Source organism: Myotis brandtii, unplaced genomic scaffold, assembly GCF_000412655.1.
Source record: "Myotis brandtii unplaced genomic scaffold, ASM41265v1 scaffold288, whole genome shotgun sequence".
In the NCBI taxonomy this organism is placed as follows: domain Eukaryota; kingdom Metazoa; phylum Chordata; class Mammalia; order Chiroptera; family Vespertilionidae; genus Myotis; species Myotis brandtii.
Window position 1 is genome coordinate 458,390 of NW_005361006.1, and position 19,732 is coordinate 478,121.

Genomic DNA, 19,732 nt, shown 5'->3' on the forward strand with positions numbered 1-19,732 from the left:
CTGAGTGGGGGGGGGGGGTCCTGAGTGTATGAGTTTCGTTCACTGGGCCTCTAGTATTGTAATAATTATGTACAGTGCCAGGTGAGTACTAGAATTATCAAGGGGAACACTTTGTAAAATACATGATTGTCTAACCACTATACTGTACACATGAAACTAACATAAAATAGTATAAAATGTCAACTGTAATTGAACAAAAAGTAAAAAATACAAATTTTTAAAAAGCAGGGAATGTGTCCTTTGTCCCTGAGCCACGACGCTTTGTCTTCTACCTCCCCCAATCATTCACTTGTTGAAAAAAATAAAATGACAATAGTGGGCACCTCCTTGGTTCTTGGTGTTGGGGACGCCACACAGACTAAGCTCCAGTTAGAGTCTTAAGTGATCTCTAAGGTACAAGGGTAGAAAACTGGGTAAAAATGTAAATTAAGTATAAATAAGTAAAATGAAGTACAATTGTGTAATATTCCATTATGTTTCAGGTATACTGGATTAAATCTCTTATGTAAACACAACTCTAGCTCTTTAAAATGAAGCCTTGATGTTTTTACCATGAGCCTCGGTCATTTTCTGGCTGAGATCTTTTAAACAGTGGTAGCTTCATGACTGTAATTCCATTCTCTACCACTTCTTTCCTCAGAAATGCGGAGGTTCTTTCCATTTGGCTAATTACACCACCTTTGAACTGCTTAATTACCAACACACAAGGTTTAACTGTTTTTCTTTTTTAAATAGGCAACATAATAACAACTAAAAGTTAATTAGAGAAAATTCCAATTAGAAAGCATACCTTATTTCTTGGAATAACCAGAAAACACTACTACTGGCTTTCTTATTAGGTGTGCATATTCTGATTGTTGGCTTGTTTCTACTTGAAGTTTTCTATTTCAGTAAGAATTATTATTGTTTTATTGAAAAGTTAGCCTGTATTTGATCCTATTCACAATATATGTGACTAAATAAAGCAACTCTACTGCTTTTGTTTAAAATCTCCAGGGAAAGGAGTCAGAGACTGTATATTCTGCAAGATATCAAACTTGACACATTAGTTGGAGAGTCACACATCTCTTTCTTCCCGTGTTTATGGTATGATGTATTTCAGAGAGAAAACTGTTATCTTTCTTGGATGAAAGAAAGGCTTTGAAATTTCACTACCCCAACACAGTTTGCCCACGCAAAATTTTTTGTACAATGCTTCTAATGAACAGTTATCCATTCACCTTTTGGAAATTTCTAAAGGAAGTAGCTGCTGCCTCCCACACTGGCTCTGAATTATTGAACAAGCCATTGTTAGAGAAGTCTTCTTCATGCTAAACCCAAATCCACCTTCCTGATGCCATTGAACATCATTGGCCTTAGTTTTGGATTGAGAAACACATCTAATTTCTATCTGCAATACTAACATAACTATCACTCACCCCATATTTTTCCAAATTTCTCATCCCACAACTACATATCTAATTCATTCATTGTCATTTCTAAATTTTTGAAAATTATTGTTGTCTTCTATACAAGTCTTCAGTTGGGTACAGGACCCAGGTGTTCTCCAGTTGGGACTTAGAGTCCCGGGTTATGAGCCTCCAGTGTCCTAGAGCAGCACCAGCAACAGAAACCTAAGGTTAGGCCTACACATGTAGGTTTAATTTTTTTGTACACATATTAATGAAAAATAAAAACAGGTGAAATCAATGACTAACATATTTTACTTAATGGAATGTACATGAACATTATGTCAACATGTTATATTTATAATTCATTATTAATATTTTACTTTTTTACTAAGCTTTCAAAATCTGGAGTGTGTATATTTACACTTACTGCAAAACTCAATTTAAACTAACCATATTCCAAGTGTTCAGTAGCCATGTGTGGCCAGTGGCTACCATACAGGACAGCACAGTTCTAGAAAGTTTAATTTTATAAATCAGCCTAAAAACATATCAGTGCTTTTAAAATTCCTGCCAGACTAACTTTATACTGAGTTTATGGTCAATAAAATACCCAAGTTGGCATGTCAGTTACTTTCCCTCATCCTACATTTTAAGAACCACATTTTTTTATAAAACACATGTGTTGACTTGGACCAGCATTCCCATCTCTAGATCATCTGTAATTTTGCTTCTGTAGTCTGCTAATTCAACTCTTCAGTCCAGCTTACTCACTCAAAACTTTTATAGGGATTGATTGATGGATTGATTGATTGATTGATTTAAAACAGCTTTATTCACATTGAACAGGAAAGGACCATGAAAATAATACAGGCTTGTGACATACTGAAAGAGGCTCTCACACATAGTATTAATCAATCACCGGGTAGTTACCCAGCTTTAAAACCACCCAACTTCACCAGCATTCACATGTAATCTCCTCCTAATACCACCATGTTTTCACGACGTACTGTGCCAAGCCTTCATGCAATTCAATTCCTTCATCACAGGATCTGTGGCAGCCAATGACTCTCACCTCCTGGTTTTCCTGGCCTAGTGTGCTCCCCTCCCTCCTGTTATCCCAGCTACCCCCGGGTGATAAGCATATAGCAGCAGTGAAGATTTATGAGTCCAAAGTCTAGGTCAAAAAAGGCATAGCAGACTCCACCTGCTGCCTTGTGTCACCCACTCTGGGAGAATCCAGCCGCTGGGCCATGAGGACATCTGGTAGCCCCGTGGGAGGGGTCCACCTGGAGAAGACCTGAGGCCGTCAATCAACAGCCAGGATTAACTTGCCAGCCCAGTCGTGAGCCACCCCCGAGGCAGATAATCCAGCTTCCATCAGGGCAACATCTGAAAGCAAAGGTGTAAGGACACAGGTAGGACCAGTGTAGCACAGCCCTTCCAGAACTCCTGACACAGAGTCCATGAGTATAAGTTACTGTTTATGCTACTAAGTTATGAAGTAATTACACACAGTATTAGGTTACCAGAACAACACCTTAATGCTCAATTGGACAGTATTTTGCTAATACAGTGTTTCTCCAAGTATTCTAATGGTTCTGTCTATAAATGGAAAAGAATATACACATTCCTATGACACGAACAAGACTCAAATGAGATAAATCAATATATTAATAGTGGTTTTCCTCTAAAAGATAAATACAGGCATTTTAATTATCTTCATTTTTTCAGTATTTTCAGATTCTCTATAGTAAACATATTATTTTCAAAATCAAAATAAAATAAATGCCATGTGGATAAAATAGCAATAAACAGGTAAATATATTAATAGCTACTACAAAAAGGGAAAGTTGTAAAATACAATCTTCCAAAACTTAAGTTTTCTTTCCTGTCTTCTTTTTCCCCCTCCTAGGATTGTTCTGCTTTAACAAAGAAAACTATTCCCAAAAGGATATTAATATCTTTTTCATGCGTTATTACCCCTCTTCAGTTAGAAGGAGGGTAACTAGGAAGGCAGTTTAGCAACAGCAGCTACAACAGAACATAGAAAGTGCATTTTATGGTCCCTGGAAGGCAGGAGGCTCTTAGAGTCAACTTCAAGTTCCATATATTTGAATACAGTCCCTTTTTTACGGTGCCGTTTCTCTGAGTTTATTATTAATAAGATTATTTGAAATATCAGTGTGCCCAAGTATATGAATCTTAATAGCTTAGACAATCCCATGACCAGAACCTCTACGCCCACAGACTTCTTAAATATGTGTCTGTAATTGTAAAGCACTGAAGTATTAAGACCCAGAAATTAATTAGATAATTCACTAGAGAAGAGTTACTACTTCAGGCAGCAGTGTATGCAGGATTTATTGTACAGTGATTTCTTCTTAGTTAAAATAGATATTTATCATAGAGAGGGTCTCATCTACAGAGCTCCAGACCAGTAGGAACATAATTGAAATGAACGTTCCTTTCCATGCTTCTATGTACAGACCGTCAAACCTCAGAGGGAAGGTAGGGGAAGGTGGATGGCGGGTAAGAGATCAACCAAAGGACTTGTATCCATGCATATGAGCATGACCAATGGACACAGAAAATAGGGGGGTGGGGGCATGTGTTGGGGGCAGGAGCAGGCGGGGAGATGTCGATGGGGGAAAAAGGAGACATATGTAAAACTTTCAACAACAAAGAATTAAAAAAAATAGAAATGAACACATCTAGCTCTGGAGAATATCAACACTGTGCTTTTGCAGAGCATCAGCTCTGGTGGACGGGCACCCATATGCCACTCCAGCACACGTACAACTGATCCAGTCCTTCCAGAGGGACTTCAAAAAGTCATTCCATTTTACTTTTCTTTTCAGAAAGAGCCTATTCTCCTGAAGATTTATGCCCCATTATAGATAAAGGACAGTTCTAATTATGCCAAAACAATAGTTACTTTAATTAAAGTGTCTGATCCCAAGCATAAGACATAAGAAGGCAGTTTACAATGTGAAATAAATAGTTAATTAAACTATTCATTAGTCCATTTAATGTGCATTGTTAAATCAAATAATAAAAAATATAAATGAGTATTATTTTAAAGAGTTTTTAAAATTTTTCTGTTCTTTTCTAAATAAATATATATATATATACAATTGCCTTTTCAAGGATGGATTAAAAATGCAATTGTTAAATAATTTCGATGGACCAATAATTTCAAACATATTGGGATAATACATAAAGCAAACTGGATTTCAATAATAAATACTATTTATGACTTAACATGATTCAAAAATAACAGAAAAATATTTTTTCTGATATGGGAAATGTCAAATACTAGTTTACAATTCTCAACCACAAATATTCTGATCATCAAGATTTATAACATCTAGATTTCCTCATATTTGAAACATACTTTAATCATCTAAGAATATTTTTGAATTTATGGCATTGCAATGTGCTCTACAATAATTTAGTTTGCTATTTTTGAGAAACAACTTCTAAGAAGCAGATATAAAAATAAAATGTATAAGTCTGGAGAAGTATAATGCATGCTATCTGAGTGTTGCAAATAATAATATGCCATATAAATTCTATTTATCTTGTAGTTAGTAAATTAGAATACAATTGATATTATTTGAAATGAATAGAAAAATAATTATACCAGAGTACAGAGTAATTCCTCAAAGACATGTAAAAGCTTTTTCAAAATGGCAGTAAGATCCAAAGACTTGGGATGTTGACTAGAAAGATGGGCTGTGTCCCAGCTCTGCAACTTGGAGTGGGGCTCTTATGTTAGAGCATCTCTAAGTCTCCTGCCTGGGCAACAAATGATGTCACTGGCAAGGGAGCATGGACTTTGGGAGGTTTAAGTTGACAAACACTCTTTCCACAGAAAAAGCATGATTTGAATACTCAGCAGAGGTTTGTTCCCTCTACTACAGCCCCTTATTAAAATACATGCCAGAGGAGAAACAGGGCAATGGATAAGAAAGGGAGAATTAGATAAAAAATCTATTATTCATATAAATATACACATTTCATAGTCCAATCAGGAGCAGAATGAATAAACTATAATATAGGTAGTAGATTACCATAAAATAGGGGAAAGAATATGGGACTATCCAACTACTGAACTGATAAGAACAGATACTACACTTGATCTTAGCCAAAAGACTAAGAAGTGATATCCAACTATTGAATGATGTGTATATATTCCCAAACTTAAGCTGAATATAAGAAGACACATAAAATAATATATACTGTATGTATTTATCTATTGTCTATCTATCATCTATCTATCTATCTATCTATCTATCTATCATCTATCTAGTAGATAAACAGACTAAAGTAATCTAAGTTATTAGAAGCTTGAACAGTGGTATCCCTTGTGCTGGGTAGTGACTGGCAAGGAGCACAGTAATGTTTTGCGTCTTGACCTGGCTGATGATTACAGGGATGTGCTGAGTTTGTAAATATTCATCGGGCTATCCTCATAATATGTGCATGTGCAACATTCCAACCATAAAATTAAGTATGAATAGCTTAAATATAAACTCACATATTTTGCTCCAAATCCCATGCACTCCCCACTACGCCACATGTACTTATAACATGCCAGAATAAGCACCAACCGGAAAGGCAAATGAGGCCAGACCAGTGTCCAAGTCCAGAAAGGAACAGTTAGACATTACAACCAGGATCAATTTTAAAATACTAAAGAAAAAATTAATAGATCATCTGTTGTAAATGTTATTTTTTCCTAAACTGTTGTCATGTACATGGGTAACTTCTGGCTAATTAGATATTTTCTCAGGTGCAATACTTTGGATTTTGAGAAATAGGACCCTCTAAACAGATGTGATTCTCAAACGTAAGCATTCATCAGCATCCCCTGGAGGCCAAGTTAGACACAGAGTGTGGGCCCCACCCTAGAGTTTCTGGTTCAGTGGCTCTGAGCCGAATTTGCATTGCCAACAGCTGCTAGGTGACCCTGATGCTGTCTTCTGGGAACATACATTGAGAACTGCTATTCCAGGAAAGAAAAAAAAATGCAGTCATATTAGTTAAGTTTGGGAATCACCTTTGTATTTCTACTAGAAATAAAAATGATATCAACTACTCTGAAGAGAAATTGCAAGAAATAAGTGGATACAAGTAAATACTTTGGCACAAAATCGGTGCAATATGAAAAAAAAAAACTGGTATGCATGTTTATTTTTATCTCTGGGCCCTTCCCTTGTTTGGAGTCTGGAAAGTCTTCAGTAGGTGGAATTGACCAGTTCACTTAAATTCAGAGGCCTTCAAACCTTGCTGCACATTGCAACCTCCTGGGGAGTTTTAAAATGCCCATCTTTGGGCTGTTTCCCAGACCAGTTAAATCAGGATGTCTCCAGGGTGGGACCTAAGCATTAATGATTTTTAAGTTCTCCAGGTGATTCTCATGTTCAGCTAAGATTGAGAATCAATGCTTTATTTCCACCAACTTTGCCTGTTTACTATGTTCCATTTGCTGTAAAAACAAAACAATAAACAAAACTCTTTGGGCATTAATATAAATGAAGTCAAGTTGTTGACTTTAAGGGTCTTATTGTTTAGTCAAGGGGATCTACTCATAAATGGATATGCTGGATATAATGACAAAGACATTAAGATGAAAATATAAACCATATGCTAAGAAAGCATAGAAAATGGCCACTTACTTTTACCCAGAACTTTAAGAAAAGTTTGCTAGAGGTTCTGGTTTATTAATTCATATATTAAGGTTTCGTTGTTGTTGTTGTTGTTGTTGTTTTTAGTAACACTGTGCTAGGTATTGTGTCAGACAATTGTAGCTGTGATAAACTTTATAAAGGGGATGGAGAGGACCATGAAACTTAGGATAGCAGTTTTCACTGAGTCAGAGAAGTCTGGAATGGCTCTGGCATTTGAGGAAAAGTATGATTATGTTGACATCTGAAGAGTAAGAACAAGTTATCTCTATGAAGGTGAGGCGATGGGGCAAGATTTTCTTCAGTAGTGAAAGCCCCATAGTGAGAGGGGACATGGTGTTTCCAGGGACTGTAGGAAACCCCAAAATGCTGAAAGCAACTGGGGAGTCATGGGAGGTGAGGCTGGGAAGACAGGCACGGCCTTGTAGGTTGTGTTAGGACTTTTGATCTCTATCCCAGAAAGTCTTGGGGAGATTTAAACAGAGAATGACAATCGGATTTCTTTTCATAAAGATCAGTTTAGCCTGAGTGTGGGCACTGATTAAAAGGCATGGGAGTGATTGAAGGAAAACTGCTAGTGGGCTGTGACAGTCTCTCAAACAAGAAATAATATAAGCACATTACACCTCCATGCCCAGAACTCTTTTTTTAATTGAAATATATTTGATATTTAACACTGTGTAAATTTAAGGTGTTCCACCTGTTAATTTGATATGTTTATATACTGTAACGTGATTGCCATTGTAAGGATAATTAGCACCTCTACCATGTTACATAATTATCCTTTCCTTTAAGTAGTTGGAATAATTAAGTTCTAGTCCATCAAGTTTGATAATTATAATACAACTAGAAGCCCGATGCACGAAGATTTGTGCAAGAATGGGCCTTCCTTCCCCTGGCTGCCGGCACCGCCTTCCCGCCTTCCCACGCTGCCCAGAGGCTGGGGCAGTGTGGAATACCTATATCGTCGCCATGGCGACAATGCAAGCATCCTGCCCCGCCCCCGGCTGCTCAGCGCCTGCATATGCAAATTAGCCCACCATCTTTGTTGGGTTCATTTGCATGGTCATTCTTAATTGGCTGGTTGGCGTCACAAAGGTATAATCAATTTGCATCTTTCTTTTATTAGTGTCAATACTGTTGTCTAAGTTTATTGTGCTCTGTGTTATATCTCTAGGGCTTATTTATTACTTGTTCTAAGTTTGAACCCTAAAAAGCATCTGTCCTGTCCCCCCACCTGCCATACCCTGGTATCCCCATTTTATTCTCTATTTTCAAGAGTTTGGCTTTTAAAATCCACATATAAGTGATATCATGTCTTTCTCTCCAGGACCTATCATTCATCCTTCCTTCATTTTTTAGTCAAGAGTGCAGATGTGAGGATTCAGGCAGGAAAACTCCTGCTGAGCTATATTAATCAGTCTTCATATTGATGGTCACAAGCCAGAGAGAAAAAAAACACTGAGTGGATCTTCTTTTCTTGGTCAAATAATATAGTGTTTATTTTATAAATATTTCTCTTAAATATTTGTTACATCCTAAAAAAAAGAGTTGAATAATCTCAACAATCTGGATATAAGAAGTAGAACTTATTTTTTTCTATTTATTTGACCTTTGATCATGCAAATTTAACATTTAAAAAACATAGGGAAATGTTAAAGATGATCTGATTTCCTGCTCCTTTCTCCAGTATTTCAGGGGCATGCACCTAAAGGTTTCTGCTTGCTTTGCTTCAGATTCTGTTTCTGTGTAAACAGAGTCACCAACTGAGATGCTACAAGGGTCAGACAAGCACTGCAACCGTGAGAAGGAGACTGGGCATAAAAGAACTGAACTGTCAGAGAGATTCCCGCCCGTCACTAAGACTACTCAGCAGAGGCAGCCAGGTGTAAGCACCATCACCACCAGTAGACTATCTGCAAGTTGGAATCCAGCCTTTATTTGAGCTTTTCTAGTTCAGCTCATTTGCCTTGTAATGAAGATAAAGACAAATCATCTTACAAAGCCAATTTGCTAGGGTGCAGCTATTATTTCCTACTTGAAAGACCTTGGATAAATTTCTAAATCTGTCTGATCCTGCATTTTCCAGTTTTTCAAGGAGATTAACTTTTCTCCTTTCTGAAATCAGGATAATAGCATGCACCTAAAACAATGTATAGTATATATGGTAGCTCCTGTTTCCCCACTTTTATGTATAAAGGGGATAAAAGGAATTAAACACACCAAAATACTTTTAGAGGATGTGTTTGGGTGGTTGGATTTTGTGTGATTGTTTATTTCCATCTTTGTTAATGGGCATTATACACATGTGCACGTGGATACACACACACAGACACTCACACACACACACAAGGTAAGCATGACATTTAATTACTCTAAAACTGTCAATAATCCCAATTGCTGCCTTAGTATAAACTGTATAGAATAGAATGAAATTTCAAGTTCTTCTCTAATTTGGGCCTAAAAGATTTATTAAGCCCAAATGGTCAACCTGTGGATAAGTCTGAATTGACTCCTATCCCTCAAAGACAAGGCTCCTCCCATGAAGTCCCATGTTATCTTCACACCTGGAATGTTTTTCTTTCATCTGTCCTCATTTGACCTTCAAAGTCTAGACTCTAGCATATACTTCCCTCTCCAACCTTGTATGTGGTAGATACGTTTGGTCATATTACTTCTACCTGAGTCTATATTTCTTAAATGAGCTGATTCACACACACACACACACACACACACACACACACACACAAACTTACACAATGTCTATTCCAGTAGTGTACACCTAACAGTTGATGAATACATAGAATGAGTAATAAATGAAGTGAAATAAGATTGTGAAATTTAGTTTGATCATTTTTTCTTATTAAAATAATCCAGTACTGATTATCATAAACTATTTTTCCTGAAATTAAACAAACAAAAAAACACAAAAAAGAGAGATAGCCAATATTTAGATTTTCTTAATATATTAATTTACATTTTTGGCATTAATTATATTCTCATATAATCTTGACATATTTTGCTCAAGTATTCAAAGTTAACCTAATTTTATACATTATATTCCAGAGCAGCCCTACCATTATTACATTCCCAACAGCAATGTATGATTGATCCAGTTTCCCTGAATGCTGGTCATCATTTGGTGTAATCATTTTTATTTTATTTTAGCCATTCTGATATGAGGGTAATGGCAACCCTTCTTGTTTTAATTTGCATTTATTTAATGGCTAAAGATGTTAACTGCATTTTTATGTTCTTATTTGCATCTGTATGTCCTCTTCAATGAAATGTCTCATGTCTTTGCCCGTTTTCTGATTGTGTGTGTGTGTGTGTGTGTGTGTGTGTATATATATTTGTAATTCTTGCGTTTGATAATTTGATATATTCTAGGTATTAGTCCTTTGTTGAATATCTGAATTGCAAGTATTCTATTCCAGTCTGTACCTTACATTTTAACTAGAGACCCAGTGCACAAATTCGTGCACCAGTGGGGTCCCTCAGCCTGGACTGCGGGATCGGGCTGAAATCGGCTCTCTGATATTCCCTGAGGGGTCCCAGATTGTGAGAAGGTGCAGGCCAGGCCGAGGGACCCCACCAGTGCACGATCAGGGCCAGGGAGGGATGCAGGAGGTTGGCCAGCAGGGGAAGGACTGCAGGAGGACTCCATGGGGGGGGTTGGCCCATCTTGATCGGTCCCAATCAGCCAGACTCCAGTAGCAAGCTAACCTACTGATCGGAGCTTCTGCCCCCTGGTGGTCAGTGCACATGATAGCAAGCAGTTGAGTAACCTTAGCATATCATTAGCATATTAAGTTTTGATTGGTTGAACTGCTAACTGGTCAACTGGGCACTTAGCATATTAGGCTTTTATTATATAGGATCTTCATAACAACATCTTTCACAGAACAAAGCTTTTTTTCTTTGTATACACTATAAATTTGATATAGTGTGAGAACTATTTCTATAGCCATAGATCCTAAAGATTTTCTACTAGGGTTTCCTTAAAAGTTTTATTGATTGACATTTCTACATTTAAATCCATAAATGAGTTTTTACATAGTGTAAGACTTAGGTCAGTGTATTTTTGTATGGTTTGCCTATGGAAGTCCAATTGCCCCAGAACCATTTGTGGAAAAGACTGTCTTCCTCCCATTAAATTGCTTTTGCACATTTATCAGAAATCAGTTAGGCTTATTTGTATGGGACTATTTCTGGATTCATTATTCCATTTTATTGATTTATGTGTCAATCCCTCTGCCAATGCCACTTAGCCTTAAGTTCTGTAGCTACTGAGACCTGATTAAAAAACACACAAAAATATATTTATTATCAGTTTAATATAACACTTTTCAGTTAAAATTGTTTAAAAATAGTATTATTTTTAAAAAGTTGGGGGTGTTGTATATTTTTATTTACAAAAATCAAGTATTTTTTCTACTGTTACATGTGGTTTTCAAAAATGTAATTAAATAGAGATAACAAAGCAAAATTTGAGGTAAAAAGGCCAGGATACATCATAGAATAAAAATGTCTTTGATTGCAACCTCCTCTACTCTTTTTTTTCAGTGTAAATTGCTTATTTTAAATAAAAACATAAACTCATTAAAAATATAGCACATGTGTAATTCAAACAACTAAAACCATCAAACAGAAGGTCCTCTGAACTGTGACATTTTATGTGCTCAAAAGCTTTCAATGCATTATATGAGGCTTTCTGCCTTAAGTCTATAAATTTTTATTGTCTGTCCTAAAGCACATAAAACTTTCTTGAATGATTTCCAATCACTTATTTTCCACAGAAACTAATCTGCTGAACTGGCTTTTTAACATTTACTTTGCTTTTTAACAGTGAGAATTACATCTAAGTACTAAATACTCAACCATAGTACTGCTCTAATTGTGCTGTGGAGCTGACATGGAATCATAAAACCCCAATTGCAATTAGAATATTTTATTTCTTCAGAATTAATTTCTTGGCTTGCCCCACTTTCAGAACTTTTTACAATCATAAGGCTTATGCTTAAATACCACCAAAAAACACATTCACCATTAACTTAAATAAATGTTCTCACCAGTCCCTTCCCACTATCCACACTGCCATTCAGGGCACAGCCATTAAGAAAATTCCCTAGTGTATACACACATGAAACACTCAAGTACAGAGTAAAGCTATCCTGAAAAGGTCAATGTTCTCCCATTGTCAGAACAGCTAACCTGAAGCACTCCCCTCTGAAAGAGATGGACTTGGAGGACCACTGCACCAGGTACTTGCTAGTCAGATGTGGAAGGACATTGCCTAAGAACTTCTCTTGTTCAATACTGGTCATCAGTGATACCTGCAGTTATAGATAAGCCAAGCTTTCTCTAGATGAGTAGATAACCAAGGAAAACTATAAACACCAACTGATTGCATCAAAAGGAAAAGTTTAACAAAGGAGATCACTTCTTTACCTGTTTGACATCATATGCCAGAAGAACATATTTCAAATCTGGTGAAACTGAATGTCTTGATGCTTTGAAGGTTCCCTATAAACAAAACAAAACAATTATCTATATATATAAAAGCCTAAGCGACCAAACAACCAAACGACCAGTCGCTATGACATGCACTGACCACCAGGGGGCAGGCGCTCAACACAGGAGCAGCCCCCTGGAGGTCAGTGCGCTCCCCACAGCCAACCTCCTGTGGCCAGCCAACCTCCCACAGTCCCTCACCTGGCCAGCCAACCTCTTGTGGCCCCTCCCCCGGGTCAGCAGGCCCCCCCAATTGTCCCTGATTGGGGGGGGGGGCTGGCCGGCCAACCTCCCACAGTCCCTCCCTCTGACTGGCCAGGGGACCCCACCTGTGCACAAATTCATGCACCAAGCCTCTAGTCTTATCTAATAAAAGGGTAATATGCAAATTAACTGTCACTCCACAACAAAGATGGCAGTGCCCATAGCCACAATATGGCGGCGCCCAGTCCCTTCAGCCCCACTGCTAGAGTGTCCCGTCCTGTCAGCCCTGTTTGCCCCTTGCCGAGAGCAGACACCAGCACCCTGCTGGAGTGTCCCGTCCTGTCAGTCCTGTTTGCCCCTTGCCGAGAGCAGACACCAGCACCCTGCTTAGCCCTAGCCGCAGTGGCGAGCCAGAGAGCAGACAGCAGGGCCCTGCTTGCCACTCACAGAGAGCAGACACTAGGGTCCTGCTTACCTCTGGCCGTGGTGGCGAGGGGCAAGCAGGACCCCACAGAGAGCAGACAGCAGGGCCCTGCTTGCCCCTGGCCATGGCAGCGAGCCAGAAAGCAGACAGGCAGGTAGGTCCACAGAGAGCAGAGAACGACAGGGAGTGGGCCTAAGCCGTCAGTAGGCCATCCCCTGAGGGCTCCCAGATTGGAGAGGGTGCGGGTCGGGCTGAGGGACCCCCCTCCCCCCATTCCCTGTTGCACGAATTTTGTCCACCGGGCCTCTAGTCTTTAATAACAGAGAGATTAGGGTGCATTTGGATATATACATATTAAAAAAAAAACCCTCATTTCTGTGAAATCCATAAAATTGTTAAATAGGCATTCTCATTCCAGCATTAAACAGGCACATGCATGTATGTATGTGTGATTATACAGATGCATATGAAAATGTAGAGAGGCTATAGTAAACATTTCATTAATAAAATAATTGCTACCATATCTTTTCTACATGTTATCACTATAAAACTATATTATATTTTCATTATAAGAAATAAAAAGCAAAAACTCACTGAACTTCTTAAGTAACCAAAATGCTTTTATATTTGTATGTTCATCAAAATGAAAAGAAATAGTAACATTATGTGGTATCATGATTTTTTTACTGTATTTTTCTTACATTTTGTATATTTACATTGAAAAAAAAACACATATTAAAGACAGATTCTCTTTAAAGTAAACTTCCAGAGTGAAAAAGATTAAAACACAAAAAATACATGGAAAATGACCCAGTATTTCATTGATTTTGAGCCTATAATTTTATCTTTGAATAGACTTGATTTCAGAAAAAGTTGAAAATAAAATGAAGGAGAAATACATTTAAAGTGGAGAAATAATTTTATTTTAAGTAGAGATTGCATTTAACTTTCTATCTAAAGAGAAGGCAATCAGCCCTGGCTGGCATTGTTCAGTGGTTAGTGTCGGCCTGTGCACCAAAGGGTCATGGGTTCAATTACTGGTCAAGGGCACCATACCTTGGTTGCAGGTTCAATCCCCAACCCCAGTTGGGGCATATGCGGAAGGCAACCAATCGATTGTCTCTCTCACATCTCTCTCTCTTTCTCTTTCTCTGCCTTTTTCTCCCTTCACCCCTTCTACTCTCTCTAAAAAATCAATGGAAAAATATATTCTCCGGTAAGGAATAAAAAAATAATAATAAGTAAAGAGAAAGCAAGCAAATTGAGTTGATGCATCGAAAGCCTACAAAATACAAAAAATATAAACTGTATAATTTTAGGCAACCTCCCTTGAATAGAGATATATATCTTAATAATTTTGTACACTTTGTATCAAGGCAGTTTTCACAAGACTGTGCTCCATGATGAACAGAAAAGGGTGAAGTCAAGATTTTCTCATTTAGAAATCCCCAAAACACAATGGACAAGGTAAGAAACTCTGACTACTGAGTATTTGGGAAAGTTTGCATGGAATAATAAAAAAGATATATTTGGCTTATTATTTGAGGTTCTGGGTACAGAGCTCCTAAAGTACTTGGAATTTCCTGAGCAATAGGAGTGTCTTTTGTTAATCACGAATCCTCTTTGAACATCCCAGGTTTATGCTAATGAATGACTTTAGGTTCTGGCGCTAGGTGAGTGGCTAGAGAGTGTCTGGATGGGGGCTGGCCATCAGGGAATCCAGATCCCTCATTAGAGGATTAGCATGTCCAGTCCTGGAGGTCAGGGAGGCTGGAAGGTCAGGAGATGTTCAGTCACTTGGTCAATGATTTAATCAGGTGCCGAGGTAGTGAGACCTGGATAACAACTCTGATGGATAAGATTTAAAGAGGCTTCCTTGTTACTAAACATATCAATGGACTAGGGGCATGGCACACCCAGCTCCACAGAGACAGCCGAATCTACCCTACTTCACCTGGCTCATCATTTGTGTCCTTTGTAACCCAGTAATCATAGTACAACTGACCATTGAACAGCACTGGTTTGAACTATGCCAGTATACTAGTACTTGTATGCAGATTTTTCCCCCCAGTAAATATACTTCACCCTTTTCATCCCTGGGTTCAACATCTGCAGATCGGATCAATCAGGATGGAAAACGGTATTTTTGCAATCAAAGCTATAGTTTCTTACCTGCAGATTCCTGGGGATCAAAATTACTGTTTTCTATCCCCACTTGGTTGAATCCACTAATGTGAAGCACCTACTATAGAGTCAAAAGTTATACAAGAATGTTCCACTGAGTCGGGGTTGGCACCCCTAACCACATGTGGTTCAAGGATCAACTACATACAACTTTCTGTGAGTTAGTCTAGAGAATTATCAAATCTGAAGAGAGAACTGTGGAATTCGTGGTCCGGTTCCGCTGAAAGGCAGGGAACCTGGGAACTGGAGACTTGAAGCTGTTACCTGAAGTGGGGACAGTCAGAAGCCCCTACTCTGTGTGGTAGGCATTGGGTCTAGGTAGTTAGTATCAGAGTGGAATGGAATTGTAGGTCAACCAGGTGGAGTCAGAGTATTGTGGTTGAAATAGCACAGTTTATCTCTGAGCCAGGTTAACAAGAGAGTTGAGTGGTCTGGGAGAAAATACTATGGTGTGGCAATGCTAACATTTAGATTTTTGCATATATACAGGGTGGGCCAAAAATAGGTTTGCAGTTGTATGAGAAACAAAGTTTATTCTTGTATTATTTTTATTAATTATTATGTTATTTTCCATATGAACAACTTTAAACCTACATTTGTCCCTCCATGTGCATCCACTTTGTACAATCCATGTATAAGATATTTAGAAGGCCAGACTAGTCATATAATAATTCATATTTTTTCTCAAAAAAAGCAACATTTCACGAGCAATGACAATAACAAAAGCAACAATAGAGCTACCATGGGATCTATCATCTATCATAAGGCTATAAATTGCTTAGATTTTTGCAGTTTTCAATAATCCTCAATCCTCCTCATGACAACACTTATGTGGTAGGTTTCACCATTCTTAGAGTTTCATTAACTTATTTTTGAAAATTGATTTTTAGAGAGAGAGAAAGGGGGGTGGAGGAAGAGAGAGAGAGAGAGAGAAACATTGACTTGTTTTTCCACTTATTTATGCATTCATTGGCTGATTCTTATAGGTGCCCTGACTGGGGATGGAACCCACCACCTTGGCAAATTGGGATGCTCTAACTGAGCTACTTGACCAGGACCTCTCTCATTAACTTGCCGTACATTGAAACTTGGTAAACATTAGTCTGTGGGGAATATAGGGTGACACTGAAAACTCAAGGTCATCTCATTCAACATTATTATATCAGGATGTGAATTGCTACACAGTAAAGGGAGTTTAACTGTTATTTAAAATCAGCTATAGGTGCCCTGACGGGGGATGGAACCCACCACCTAGGCAAATCGGGATGCTCTAACTGAGCTACTCGACCAGGACCTCTCTCATTAACTTGCTGTACATTGAAACTTGGTAGACATTAGTCTGTGGGGAATATAGGGTGACATTGAAAACTCAAGGTCATCTCATTCAAAATTATTATATCAGGAGGTGAATTGTTACACAGTAAAGGGAGTTTAACTGTTATTTAAAATCAGGTAAGCCCTGGCTGGTGTGGCTCAGTTAGTTGTAGCATCGTCCTGTATAAAGAAAGGCCACAGGTTCAATTCCAGGTTAGGGCACATACCCAGGTTGTGGGTTCAATCCCTGGTCCCAGTGGTGATGCGTAGGGAGACACATCAATGTCTCTCCTTTCCCTTCTGCCCCCTCTCTAAAAATCAATGAATATATCCGTGGGTGAGAATTACAAACAAACAAATAAGTAAATACATGAATACATATCAGTTAAGAGGGCGATGCCATCATTCTGTACTGTGGAGATTAGAAAACTCTAATGCCACAGTTAAACTTTTCTGAAGTTCACAAAGGAACACACATCACAAAAGTATACAGGAGTAATTCCTTTCATAAATCCTGCATTTTCTCACCAGCTGGAGTGTCTCTCCCCTCCCTCCAAAGAACTTCCCTGTCTGAAGTCTGAAATATTTCAAGAGAAGCGCTCCTCCCTAGTCCCCACCCACTCTCCTGTGATGTTCCTCACACACATTAACTTCACACGTTCACAGGTGCTTCTGTGCCTCCGGTAACAACACTTTAGTATCTTTTATAGATCCCACAATTATCCAGTCTGGCACTTTATTAATTATCACTCTCCTGCCTCCAGCTCATGCAGGGCTCACGTACTGGGAAACTTTCCAAATATCTTTCCGGGGGCCAAGCTGCTGAACCATCTCTGAATTTAGAGAGTGGTACCCAGGTCACTGGTGCTGCAAAGAGACTTGCTGATGATAACATGTATAAGAAACACATCCTTGCAGCTTAGTCAAGGAACATTGGAAGTCTCGGGCAAATCCCTCCCAGCATAAGCCATTAATGTTATCATCTGCTGCGGCTGGGAAATTAATTCCTCCTAGCAGCCACAGGAGACCTCTGGGTCTACACTCACCCAAATTATAGACATCAATATAGTCTGGTTGAGTGTCAATTTTATATGGCTTCAAATTAGGGTTTCGGGAAATTCATTGTAGCCAATAATGCTGTTATCTGACCTAAATATTTAATCACTTCATTACTATTGAAAAAAGAAATGCAAAAATATTATCTACATGTCATTATTGGTAATATTTAGCAATGATGCCCACTGGTGTATTTTTTTGATACTGAAAATGGTATCAAGGGCATTAAAATGCATGAAATCGGCCATCTAAGAATGTTCAATTAAAGTCAAGCAAGGTGAGGATAAACAGAGAAAAATAAACACACAGGTGGTTAACTAAACCAATTAAACAAGGAAGACAAGACATTTCATCAAGTTGAGAAGAAAATGCATGCTTTCATGAAGCTTAGGGAGATTTTGTAATACCCCTTTGCGTATATCATTCTATTCTGCCAAAACTCACTTATTGAACATTCACAATATGACAAGCCCTACAGTAGGCACTAAAAGGGTTACAAAGTTGAGAAACAGTCTACTAGAATCTTTTCTATCCCATATTGGGCAAGATCAGACAAGTCCTAACAAGTCCTATGTTTCTCTGAAGTCCACAGTAGAGCAGGGGCCTAACACCCAAATGCCTTAATGGACTGGGCATGGAGTGAAAGAATTCAGATGTCTGGATAAATTGAAGATAAATGGAGCACTAAGGCTGCATAAAGAGGCAGGAGTCCCTCAGCTCCCAATAATTGTTATCTTACAGGAATAGTGTATATAGAATTTTTAGTTTTCCAAGTTTTTCAAGATAACCTAGAAATCATGTTTTAATTTAGAATCTCATGAGCCCTATACTTTTAAATGTATATGTGGGGGGCAGATTCTGCCTAGGGGCTGCTAGTTGTTAATTTCTGGTAAAGCAATAACAGCCATAAGAATGAGAGAAGGGACTGGCCAGTGTTGCTCAATGGTTGAGCATGCATCCATGAACCAAGGTTGATTCCCTGTCAGGGCACATGCCTGGGTTGCTGGCTTGATCCCCAGTAGGAGGGGGCATGGAAGCAGTTGATCAATGATTCTCTCTGATCACTGATGTTTCTTTCTCCCTCTCCCTCTCCCTTCTTCTCTCTGAAATCAACAAAAATATTTTTAAAAATATTTAAGAATGAGGGAGAAGAAAGAAGATGATATGGGATTTAAAGAACAGAATGCAGAATGGTATCCTTTTCATATATTTGGTGGCAATGTACATAAACATTTCATGATAGAGTTTTTTTCCAGTTGAATAAAATTATAGACAACACTATGAGAATAACCTCCACAAAATTCATAAGTAGCTTAAAAAGATTCCTAGAGAGCCCTGTCTGGGTTCTCCATTGGTTGGAGTGTCATCCAGTACACCAAAAAGGTAGCAGGTTCAGTCCCCAGTTGGGGTGCATACAGGAGGCAACTGATTGATGTTTCTTTCTCACATCTCCCTTTCCGGCCCCGTCTAGGTTCTCCGTTGGTTGGAGCGTCATCCAGTACACCAAAAAGGTACAGGTTCAGTCCCCAGTTGGGGTGCATTGCATATAGGAGGCAACTGATTGATGTTTCTTTCTCACATCTCCCTTTCTCTCCCCACGCCCCCCGCCCCCTGCTTCATCTCTCTCTATAATCAAAAACATATCCTCAGGTGAGGATGAAAAGAAAAGATTCCTGGAGAGGTGGGGACCAGCCCCATGGATTCCTGCTGACATTAATAACACATGCATTATTACCTACATGAATGTGGCAGAGCAGATCACTGTTATCATGAATGCTGAAATTTAAAATATATGTTTTATTGATTTTTTACAGAGAGGGAGGGAGAGGGATAGAGAGTTAGAAACATTGATCAGCTGCCTCCTGCACATCCCGCACTGGGGATGTGCCTGCAACCAAAGTACATGCCCTTGACTGGAATCGAACCCGGGACCCTTCAGTCCGCAGGCCGATGCT

General features: G+C 38.6%; 1 protein-coding gene across 1 annotated transcript in view; it reads right to left on the reverse strand.

Annotated features, from left to right (window-relative positions):
* DPP10 (dipeptidyl-peptidase 10 (non-functional)) overlaps positions 1 to 13,349 on the reverse strand; it is a 321,640-nt gene extending 308,291 nt beyond the window's left edge. The window contains exons 1-2 of the mRNA XM_005869090.2: positions 13,275 to 13,349; positions 12,533 to 12,607 (exon numbers count right to left, since the gene is read on the reverse strand). Coding sequence (XP_005869152.1) covers positions 12,533 to 12,607; positions 13,275 to 13,349 — 150 coding nt within the window. The remainder of the gene's footprint in view (positions 1 to 12,532; positions 12,608 to 13,274) is intronic.
* Positions 13,350 to 19,732: the final 6,383 nt, after the last annotated feature.